At 42.8% G+C, this 12,305-nt stretch overlaps 1 protein-coding gene across 1 annotated transcript in view; it reads right to left on the minus strand.

The window, feature by feature from the left end:
• Nucleotides 1-706: 706 nt before the first annotated feature.
• Nucleotides 707-12,305, minus strand: part of TBX18 (T-box transcription factor 18) — a 30,076-nt gene continuing 18,477 nt past the window's right edge. The window contains exons 7-8 of the mRNA XM_074948058.1: nt 8,864-8,958; nt 707-4,592 (exon numbers count right to left, since the gene is read on the minus strand). Coding sequence (XP_074804159.1) covers nt 3,868-4,592; nt 8,864-8,958 — 820 coding nt within the window. The 3' untranslated portion in view covers nt 707-3,867. The remainder of the gene's footprint in view (nt 4,593-8,863; nt 8,959-12,305) is intronic.

Here is a 12,305-nt window from a genome sequence, read left to right on the forward strand (position 1 = left end):
ACGTGTTTGTTTGCATGCCTGTCGATTAGCAGCATGGTACAACCATTTGATTATGCTCATTCTTAAAGACTTTGAAATCAACATATTTTGGCATTTAGAATATGCAAAGCAAACATTGTGGCCAAAGTGAGAGCATGAAGAGAAATTCTGCAGGGTACTAAAGCTCTCACTGAAGCACTTGGTAGCAGGCAAGTGTTAATTTCCTAGATTTGGTTGATAAAGAGAGGCTGAGGTCATCCCATCACCACACCTTTTGGAATCCGTTCAGGTATGTCGCGTTAACAGGGGTCTGTCAGTAGCTAGTCAGCCTTGCAAGCCACTCATTCTTGTGTTCCAAAATAAAAACCTCACTGTTCTGCCATCACTATTAGAATCTTCATGTGCTCAACATTTGTCATTGCCTTCACCTTCACATGACAAGGGGGCTCTCCAGCAGCTAGTTAAATTTAAACACACAAGAAATGTCTGCTAGTTGAATGCTCCCAAACTTGTATAAGTCTGTGCACCCTATGGTAAGTTCCTTTGTTTTTGTTGAAGTTGTGGACAACCCCCCACCCCCAACCCTTAAGTTTCCAAATCTAATAAAAAATGTTAGATACACACTTTAATATAATTTCTGTGACATTTTCATAAAATACAGATATATAATTATAGATATAATGCATATATAGCATTTACTATATTGATAAAAAGCTAGTCTTTGGCATGACACACCAATAACTATTTACAATATGAACTGAAGTTTAAGGAAGAAATGTTTCAAGCAATATTGTGCGATTATAAGATTAAAAATAACTTGAAGAAAAAGCAACCAGTAAATGGTACTGAAAAATTCTCAAATTACAATGCAAATACTATCTCCACACATTTGCACGCATGCGCATGCACATACACACTACAATGCAATGCAAATATTATCTCTGCTCACACACACACACACACACTCCTGCAGTCCTTATACAGGCATTTCCCCAAGCAAGGTCTTGCAGGATTTCACACACCAGCCCCTCCTCCCCACAACCCCATTAAGATGGCACACACTGTATGGAGAATTCTCCCGCTTATCCCTTCCAAACATAAAGTACAGAGAGCACTACAGCCATTCAAAGCTTTGCATAATGGCAGGATTTCAAACCTTTTGTTAGGCCAGGGATTGCCGACACAAGTATCTTGAAAATTAAATTGTCATAGCTCCATTGACTTGGCACTTGTTGAAGATCTGGCCCTTGCCAAATGTAATTTAAAGGCATTTTACAAAGCTGTATTTCCTTATTTAGTATGAACTTTAAAGACAAAGCATGGACGGGAAGTAGAAAAAAGAACACATTGTACTGCTGGTACTCTTCATTAGGGGACCTGTCTGAAAGGACACGGATAAGTTGAATTCCAAAGCTAAAGATGGGCTGACACCAACCTCCACAATCTATCTAAGGTACTTACATGCCCCCCCCATTACTATAGTATCTGAGTGCCTCACAGTCTTTAACGTATTTCTCCTCACAACACTCCTGTGCGGTAGGAAAGTGCTATTATCCCATTTTACACATGGGAAATTGTGGCACAGAGAGGCTAAGGGCTGGATTTTGAAAGGTATTTAGGTGCCTAATGGGATTTTCAAAAGCACCTGTAGGCGCAAGATGCTTTTGAAAATCCCACTAGGCACCTAAATACCTTTCAAAGTCTGGCCCTAGGCGACTTGCCCACTGTTACACAGAATGTCTGTAGCTAAGGAAGACCTTGAACTTAGGACTCCTCACTCCCAGGCAAGCATCCTACGCCTCCCTGATGTTGGGGGGAGGAAGGGGAAGGGAGAGATTGTTTTTCCTCCCCTTACCCCACATCCCCAATGAAAACATATTAGCTATAATGAGTATTTCTTAAAATGTAAGCAGCTAAGTTATTGTTTGCTAGAAAACAGGCAGTGGCCCTGAGAAATGCAATGAGCTGCTTTTGTTGAAATCTAAAACCATACTACTAAGGGCTTTGTTTTCATTTGCACTATGTCACTGTACACTACTCTGGCCACAAAAAGTCTTTACATTACCTTTGCACTCACTTTAAGTTGTCTTTATACTACCCAAGTGGTAGCGTAGGAGGCTTAGTGTAAAAAGAATGAGGCCTCCAATCTTTCAAGATTAAAATCTTTTCCATAGTTGGTAAGATCTAAAATCTGACAGGTGTGTAGATCAGAATACATCTCCAAACATGCAGCTGAGCGACCATATTGATTGCAAATAGGATGCACTGGTGTAACTAAGGGCAGAAGTTTGCCAGTAATCTTCCTTTTGTGGCATAAAAGTACCTCATTTCACTGTGAACCATGGGAACCTTGCTAGGAATTGATTTAGATCTCTGTACAAATGCTCTCCGGGTTACACAAGACCTGACTTACGCAAATCCGCACTTAGGGAAAAAGTTCCGTAAGCTAGAAATAGGAGTTTTTTGGTTTTGGGTTTTTTTTTTGCATAATGGTCGGGTATACATTTCCAATCTCCGCAAAATTCGAGTTACACAAGGTGTTCTGGAACGGAACAATTGCATAAGTTGGGGAGCATCTGTACTTACTGACCAGCTAAAAGCTACTAAAGGAAGTGAACTGTTTAAACTCCATGGAGAAGAGTGAGAAACAAAGCAGTAGTGACAGAAAAGAACAAGAAAGAAAGAAGACTCCCACTGGGATGGAAATAATAGGCTGCAGGTGCCATGCTAAAAACCTTAAGCACAGTATTATGGAAGTTGTCTATAGCCATCCTAATCCAAATTCCTCCTGGTTACATGGGCATCTTCTCCCACTGCATTCTACTCCCCATATATCTGAGGGAAGAATTTTGGTCACCTGTTTAACTTGGGCCTAAGTACCAGCACAGACAACTCTTTTGTTAGGATTCTAGGGCGGGCAGTAAATTTGCCCACAAGAAGAGTAAAATTGATAATGGAATTTCTCAGCCTGTTAACTTAACTCAATGGGCAACATTTTAAAAGACTTAAACCTGCATTTTCTTTTTAAACAATCAAAGAATATTCTATTCTCCAGCAAAACAATTTAAAATTGAAAATTTCAGTAGAAAACATTTATGGAAAAAATGTATCAAGTTTCCCCTTGACAAAAATGAATCTCCCCAAAAATTCGCTCTGCACAGAGGAATAAGACAAGTTGATCTTTCCACTGCTTGTTTTAAATTACTCTTATCACCACAATTTGCATTTGCACTATGTTTTTTCAATGATGTGACAACATCAGGTGAATCTAGACTAACACTGAAATATCCTAATAAGAATGCCATGTCACTGACAGGCTAGAAACAGCATAGCATGAGAAGGAATGCTATTCTTTCCATTTACTTTGTAGATAATCCATAGCTATCCCCCTATTTTAGACTGGACTCTGCATGCTTAACACTTGAAGTCCAAATAACTATTGTATCTCTTATAACAGAGAAGAACATTGTACTATGTGTTTGCTGCATCAGCTCAGCACTGGATGAACACTGCAGGGAAATTTGCTAGTTCTGCAGGAAATGTGTTTTGTTTGTATTGTTTAATTCAGACCCAAGTGTCATTTCACTCTTTAAAGGGGTAAGAAAGGGGGAGGGCGAAAGGGGAGGAAGTCCTGCTTAATTTGTTGCATATGTTCCAATGTGTAATACAACTAAGTGTACTATCCCAGAAAACTAAATGGACTCTGCCACAACAGACTCCACAGAACTCAAACCAGAAAACAATCTGGCCACAAGCAAGTCGAACGATTCAGCGAAACTTCCTCTCATATTATATATACATTTTACAAGCTACATTGTGTCCTTTCGTATTCCAAGAGAAGTACATCGTAGATACCAAACATACTGTACTTTTCCTTAAGAAGCTTCATCAAACCATATGTGCAGACACTTGAGATGATGACAGTGTTAAGCTTCCTAGGGTCCTAGAGTCAAAGAAATTCTGCTGCCCCCCACTGCTAAGTAAGTGAACTCCTTCCACAGGGGGTAACATCTGCCGATCAGTCATGGTTCCACTTGGTGAGGACCCCAAGAAACTTCCTTGGGAAGAAACAATTTTCTCAGGACTGGCAGCCAGTTTGGGGGATGTGGAAAAGTTATATCCATACAAAGCACAGGGACTGTGTAGTCTAAACGTATTGTAAGAGCCTTGGTGGGTTTGATTAGTGGTGAAGGCATTGCTTGCTGGGGATGGCATGATGTACTGAAGCTGTGGAGACATCCCTGATATCTGCATAGATAAACCGGTTTGTGGGCAGCTGAATGCATCACCGTCATTGCCCGTCATGGACATGTTCACAGTTGTGCTACTTGACACACCCACATAAGAGGGAGTCCTTGGGGGTGCAAAGGTCTCACTGGTTTGGTTTGTGAGCCTGTTGTAGGTTTCAGCAAGAGAAGTGCTGTATCTGTTAAGGGTTAAGCCTGAGCGGGCACAAGCCGTATAGTCAGCTGGAGCAAGGCTACAGAGCTGGCTAGTGTTGGGACCCAGGTGGAAGGCAGGAGAAGAGCAAGGGGACCCAGGTAAGAGGTGAGGGTGGGTAGATGGAACTCCATTGCCAGGTCCCTGGAGTAAAGTAGAGGAGCCCGCATTTCCTGGAAGAGAATTTTAAAACATAAATAGCATACCGAAAAGGTTAACATCTTAGACAGTGTTTGATCATCAATTAAAACCTGCACTCTCCTGGTACTAAATGCGATCAGTTTGGTACAAAGATTTTTGATAAATGTTACAAATATTATCCCTTCAAAATACACTAACTAAATACGGAATACAAGCTGGGACTGTGCAACCCTGCATACACCCAAGGTTACATCCAGATTTGTTCTCCTGTCGCACAGTTTACAGTTATTTCAGTAGACACTGGAAACAAATTGTCAGGGCCTAGGCTATGGTGTTGTAAATTTCAACTCAGAATGTATCTTAAGTCAAAATGATGAACTCTAGAAGAGTTTGCCCTGGATTATTTATAACCAGCCTGCCCTTTGGAGTGCATTTATAACCTCGGGCTCAGTGTGTGTTACACATTCCCCTCTGTGCCTGATCTACAGAGGATAGGAGTCTGCCTCTTGTTCTGCCCACAGCCCACTGCATCGACTACCACCAGCCACTATGAGACGCTCACAATCCCAACTCTCTCAGCCTGTGTCAATGTGCCCACAATGTGGAGACAAGGTCTAACAGTCAGGAGCTACCAGGCAAGGAACTCTGTAGTGGAGCTACCAGGCAAGGAGACTGAGAGGTATATTCAGTGGTGAGCTGGAGCCAGTTCTCACCGGTTCGCTAGAACCGATTGTTAAATATAGAAGCCCCTTTAGAACCGGTTGTCCCAGGAGGGCGAACCGGTTCTAAAAGGGCTTCTAAATTTAACAACCAGCCAAAAGTGGCACCTTAGGCACCGACTCCGTGGGTGCTCCGGGGCTGGAGCACCCACGGGGAAAATTTGATGGGTGCAGAGCACCCACCAGCAGCTCCCCACCCCGCCCCAGCTCACCTCCGCTCCGCTTCCGCCTCCTCCCCTGAACGCGCCACCCCGTTCTGCTTCTCCACGCCCCCCCCAGCTTCCCGCAAATCAGCTGTTCGCGCGGGAAGCCTGGAAGAGCTGAGAAGCAAGTGGCAGCTTCGCGCTCAGGCCCAGGGAGATGGAGGCGGAGCGGAGGTGAGCTGGGGCAGGGGGGGCGCAAGGAGGCTGCCCGCACCGCAGCAGGTAAACGTGGGGCGGGGGGGGCGCAGGGGAACTGCTTCCCGCCCCAGCTCACCTCCACCTCGGTGGGCCTGAGCGCGAAGCTGCCGCCTGCTTCTCAGCCCTCCCCGGCTTCCCGCACAAACAGCTGATTCGCGGGAAGCCAGGGGAGGGGGGTGGAGAAGCAGAGCGGGGCAGCGCATTCAGCAGAGGAGGCGGAGCGGAGGTGAGGTGAGCTGGGGCCGGGTGCGGGGAGCTGCCGGTGGGTGCTCTGCACCCACCAAATTTTCCCCTTGGGTGCTCCAGCCCCGGAGCACCCACAGAGTCGGCGCCTAAGGCCCCACTTTTGATGTGATCAGAGTGGGGAGTGGCCGCTCCCCCCAGCTACGCTCCCCCGCCCCTAGGAGCCAGAGGGACCTGCTGGATGCTTCCTGGGAGGTAAGCACCACCAGGACTCCCCACCTTGCCCCCCAGCAGGTCCCTCAGGCTCTTAGGGGCGGGGTTGGCACCCACTATGGTGGCCCACGAGACCCTCCTGCCCAGTTCTGGGGGCAGTTAAGGGACGGGGTGGATGGGTCAGGGGTCCCCGGGGGGCGGGGGTGGGCCACGACCCCCACGTGGGGTGAGGAAGGAACCGGTTGTTAAGATTTTGGCAGCTCATCACTGGGTATATTAGAGCTAAAATGTCGCCAGAAACCTAGCTTCCATTCTCACCATCTGTGAACAGAAATTGTAACTTCCACAGCCTGTGTGACCACCAAAGAAGGGGAGAGAAGAGGAACTAGAACTATGAGTAGTCATGTGTAGGAAGCAGGAAGTTTATTGATATAAGCGCCCTGCTCTCAAAACAGCACTGTTACTTAAAAGTAAATAGGTAGGGTTGATCTGCCTCCTGGATAGCTCAGCCTGGTAAGCAAGCAGCATAAACTGTCTTTGGGGGCTTATGTACTCAAGTATCTCCATAGTATGAAGTCAGTTTTCTATGTCAAGCCTTCTCTCTCTCTCTCTTGCTCACACACACACACAACTAGCCTTGCCAGAACTCAGCCAACCTGTCTGAAGTTTCACACGTATGATATTATGTTGGCGTAGAGCTACTCTGGAAAGTTTGAGGCAAGTAAAGCTCTGTGTTTTGGAAATCCGACGATTTTTTTAAAAAAGTAAGATGATTTCACTTCTTGAACGCTCTCCTGGCCTTTTTTGGCTTTTTGTAACTCAAAATGGCTTGGCACAGAAACTCCAGTTTTGTGTTTGGCCAGGGCAAGGATTGGAGCCCAGGACTGCTTTTGTGTTTTATTAGAAGGTGGAGGAGGAAAGAGGCTAGTTATTAAAAGTGGTTTCTATGTATACTATAGGCTCTGAGGATTTATTAAAGCTTCTTGATGTGAATGAGACTACCACAAAGGTTGGGGCCAGGGGGCATGATTGCAGTCAGGCAAGCACCTGGCATGGGTGGGGAGGCATTGAAAGCAGCAAATGAAATCTGGTTTGGGAGGGGAGGGATGACACATACACTTGAACCCACAGAGAGATGATTTGGGGTGGAGAGGGGACCCAGGCCCAGAGAGTGATCTGCCTCTGCCCAGGAAGTTCCACTTTATGTGCTCCCTCCTCCACATAGCTCTCCCCACTATGGAGGAAGGGGGAGGCAGGAAACCGTAAAAAGGGGTGTGGCCTACACAGCCAGCCAGAGAAAGCCACATGGAGAGAGGCAGTCTCTAGCTCTTTGCAAAGTCTGCTGGCATCTCTAGGCAGTCTGCAAACCCCACAGGGACGCCTTGCTGAGCAGTTCTTATGTTTTTAAGAATCTAAGGAGTTTCTCCAAAGGAAAGTTAGTGTTAAATTTGCCAATATCTATGAGATACTTCAGCACCCGCTCCCAGCCCACCCACACTTTTTTAAAGAAAACTAAAACCACACGAAAGAGAGAGTCTGGAAATGCATGGTGAAAGTCACCTATAAACGAACTCTGCCCCTGCATCTCTGCCCAAAAACGGCCAAGACCAAGAGACCATCCTGTCCTTAATAACTCACATCTTCAGCCACATCAGTGGCATTAAAACCAAGAACTGACTTAACTTGATAACCTTACTCCGTAAGAAAAATTAAACGTCCACTGCAGCAGCATTTAAACAGAAGTACCCTCCCTTATACTGCCGATCACAAGCTACTCCTGCCAAATTTTAAATTAACACCCTTATGCCATTATTGGAAACAGTCAGCTTTCTACTTCTTTTCTTCAAAGGGCACCATTCTCAGGACAATTCTCCAGACATATGGAATTTCAAATGCAAATGTTATGATACTGCAAGATATACAGCTACAAACCTCAGAAGGGCTGGACCAAAAGACTGACAACACATGCAGCAAAACATCAGAGTAAGTGGGAAGACGTGCATAGCACAGACACTTATTGCATAGACCCAAAGTAGACAGCCACAAAATACAGCCTTTGGAGTCTATGAAAACCTCATTTAGCAAGAGTCCTTCACCAGAATATCTCCATTTTACAAGTAAGGTGTAACAGGTGCACAAGAGACAAAGTGGAATGGAGCAGAATTACGGTAGTTTGGGTGATCTTTACTATGCACTTCCATATTTATTTTAAGTGTTGTCTTTATTTTGAAATTTCTGGCTAACATTTGTGGGTTTACTTGAGAGACCTTCAACACTTCTCTTAGGGCTCCCCCACTTCTTAAAATATTCCCAACTTCAGTTCCTGCTTAATGAAAGTTTGTTGTAATTGTTGTTGGTTTTTGGGGGGCGGGAGGGGAGGTTGGTTAGGTTTTTTGTGCTTAGTAATATACATATTAGTCTGGATTAATGGATTTGGGAGTTTTAAAGGCTTAATCCTTGGTGAAAAGCAAATTAAGTACTGGGGGAATGTTCAAGTTAACACATAGCTATGTCAGTAATAGTATCCGACGCCCTCTTTATGATTACTGGCATAACGTTGTAGAAGAGTGAATTTACTGAACCATTCTGTACTGGGTTTTAGAAGCTACAATAATAGATCTCTTTTGTCCTGTTCACTGCAAACCTGGTTAAATTAGTTTATTTCTATCTCTGGAAATAAAAAACCTATCATCTGCATCTGGAGTTAACTTAGTTTTCATAAGGAGTGGTAGCACAATTTTATCTTTAGACATTTTGTTTTTTCAGGACTACAAATAAGATTATTACCTTGTTTGGGGATCCCAGGTATATCTTCAAATGTAAGTGTCCTCAGTGAAGGTCTCCAGAATGCATAGGACTCCACTAAAGCTTCCAGTCCCATTCTAAATAGAACAAAAACACCACTATGTGAAAAGAATGATCTGTTTTTGGTTTGTCACTTTTTGTAGCTAGTTCATCACTCAGTCTCACACACACTGTATGTTTCAGGAAAAAAAATATTTTTAGAACAATGTTTCTCAGACTCTGGTCCATGGACCACCAGTGATCTGCAGTGAACGTGCTGGTGGTCGCAGAGAGCTGGCTGGTCCCATGGTGCTGGCTCTTCTTGTTTCCAGCTGCTAAATCACTTTAAAAAACTGCTAGCAGTACCTTTAATAATTCCCTAATAGGACTTTTCCACATCAGTCTGATTGCCTGAAGGACGATCTGCCATCTCACATTTTAGAAGGAAAGTGATCCATAAAACAACTTCTATTAAAATGTGATTCAACACTCTCCTTGCCTTAGAAAATTGTGCATACAAGATGCATGACTCATGGATTTGCTAGTCTTTTTGAGCCTGTTACTGGGCGCTATTGGATTAAAAATATCTTTAGAAAATAGCTTCAAGAGTTTTCTCTCAGCCTTTACAAGCTTTTAAATGACAAATAGAAATAATTGACTAACCACTCAACTCACTGGATGTGCCTCATACATTTATATAAATCAATTTGATCTTATACAAATATACAGGTATACCTATATACAGGTCATGCTTTTTGTGCCACAAATTCACAAACAAAGCTACAACCTCAGCACACGGGTATAATTTTGCTGCTAGTTTTGAGTGCTAAACTCATAAGGCTTGTTAAGTGTCGATATCGAGCACATACCACAAACAAATGCTTGCCTTTGAACAGCAACGCTCTGTAAACTGAAAATATGCAAATGGTCCGATTTGAGACCATCCACATTCTCTTCTGATATTGCTTTTTCCACACTGCAGTTCCAGCAGGATCACAGATATGTTGCAGGAAACAGTTATAAAGTATTTATTAGCTGAACCTGGACTAAAACATAGCCTTCATTTTCTGCAGTAATGGTGACTTTTCACTTCTAGTTAAAGTGGAGATAAAAGCCACCTCCTGGAGGAGAGTAGCCAAGGCGATAATTTATACAAGATGCCGTCGAACAATTTCCACTTTTTATCACCACCCTAATTTATGCTATTAAATGGCCAAGTTTATTTAACAAAACAGTTATGTTTTTCCTGAAGTATTTAAAGAAAAGAAATTTTGGTACCTTCCTGAGTAAAAGATTTTTATAGGGTCAAACCTAAGGCCTAACTGAAGAATGAAACGACTCTCAGCACATAAATTCTGGTTCACTTTGCAAAAGTACAGAGGGTGCTTTTAAAGGGCAAGGCTACTGATCTTTATAAAGCAGCCTGTGAGACTGTAAATGACCTGAAAGGGAATATTTTTAATTAAACAGAATTGTTTTATGTAGTGTTACAAGGCAAAGTTATTGCAGCACAATAGACAATTAAAATGCATCCAAAAGGAGAATGCAAAGACACCACAGTATTTTTAACTTTCGGTACAGACTATAATGCTTTCGTAAAAGACATGCTGTAGAAGGCTGTGGAAAATAAAGCCTTTACATTTAGATTCTTCAAAGAAAAAAAAACTTGCTGCAAAAAGAATTAAAAATACGAACCACATTCCCAAATGTATTTGGCCATGTCCTTAGTGCGTATAAACCAGCACAGGACTATTGATTTCAATGGAGCTACCTCAATTTGTAGCAGCTGATGATCTGGCCCCTTCTACAATAAACATCCTTATTGCAACTAAAGGGCATTTAGATTTGTATTTAAAAGCAGAACAAAACCATTTACACAGAGGCCCTCTTCAGTGGAATTCCATCATGCTCTCCTTGTTCTGAATCACACTTTTCATTCAACGTCCACAAAAACAGAATTTAATTAATTTAATTTAAAACAAAAACAAAAACAACCAGGTCCCAATCCTGAAACAGGATCTGTGTGGTTGGGCCCCTGCAATCACACAGAATCTGAGGAAAGTCAATGGAGCTCTATCCATGCAAACCCAGTTGCAAGACTGGTCTCTAACTTATCCCCACCTTTGGATTTCAAAGTGCATCCCATCTTCTGAGGGTGTCTGCTGGAACATAAAGCATGAAATCTGGCCCCAATGAAGTCAGTAGGAGTTTTGCTATTGACTGCAGTGGTGTGAGGATTTTCTCCAAAGGCTTCTGTGCAGGGATTATTTACTTTTGGATATTTGACAGCCCCAAGAATAGTGCTGGTGCTAAAGATATATCAAATATACCATCCGATGGTCATTGAAGGAGTTCAGAGGCACATAGGGTGACTTTCTCTCTCTTATTAAATATGTAGCATATTCAGCAAATTTAATTTGCTTCTTCCTTAACTAACTCTATCTGGAAGTTAGTTGTTTACTCAATTCTAAAATAAAGGACTAAGTTCACCAAAGCTTTCCCAGACCTGAAGAAGAGCTCTGTCGCTCTCACCCACAGAAGTTAGTCCAATAAAAGATAGTATCTCACCCACCTTGTCTCTCTAATATCCAGGGACCAACACGGCTACAACAACACTGCAAACATAAGTTTGCAACTGGCATATTCAGGCACAACTCCCTTCTGCCAATGGAGTGGTGCCTATTTTGTCCCAGGGCTGAGTTTGGCCAATTATTTCCAATCAGGAAGACTCTTAATCCAAGTGCTCAGTGTGAAAGTCTAAGATACTTTGTAATAGATTCCTATCAGTCATCTCTCCAGTACCCCCACACAGTGCTAGGTGCTGTAATGTTCATCTCCTCCTCTCCCAACATCATCCATTTAAAAAAATACTAATTTGCCTTCCAAAAATGAATCTGAGCTCTTCTGCGATTTGCTGTGAGCCCAAATTGATCTCCAATGCTTCACCTTTCTACTAAAATAGAAGCTCACTAAACTGGCAGGCATACACTGAACATTTTTACTGACACAGTTTGTTCTCTTCTCTGGAAGATCAGCTCATAAATACGGCACTTGTAGAAAACAAAATGCAAAGTGGTAACTGAAATTACTGCACCATGTGCAATACAATTAAATGCTTTCTTTTTCAGGTGGAAGGGTTTAGAATGTAATTCATAAAAGAATCACCGTTCAGACAGTGTGCAAGTTTTCTTTTCGTGTTCTATGTCCATAAGCTGCAGTATATATTAGTACATGAATCAAGTTAAACACTGAACTTTCAAGGTTGTATACTAGTCATTATATCCACAGAATTTAGGTTTAATTCTATAACTCTAGGGCTAGCACTGGGACACCTAGTTCTTGCAAGCTTGAAAGGTCTGTAAGAACAGACATTCCCTTTTGTGTGCATGGTAACCATTCTTTAAATCCTTTAACAATTTGATTTTGTCACTGCAGACAAACCCAT

Source organism: Natator depressus, chromosome 3 (assembly GCF_965152275.1).
Source record: "Natator depressus isolate rNatDep1 chromosome 3, rNatDep2.hap1, whole genome shotgun sequence".
Taxonomy (NCBI): Eukaryota; Metazoa; Chordata; order Testudines; family Cheloniidae; genus Natator; species Natator depressus.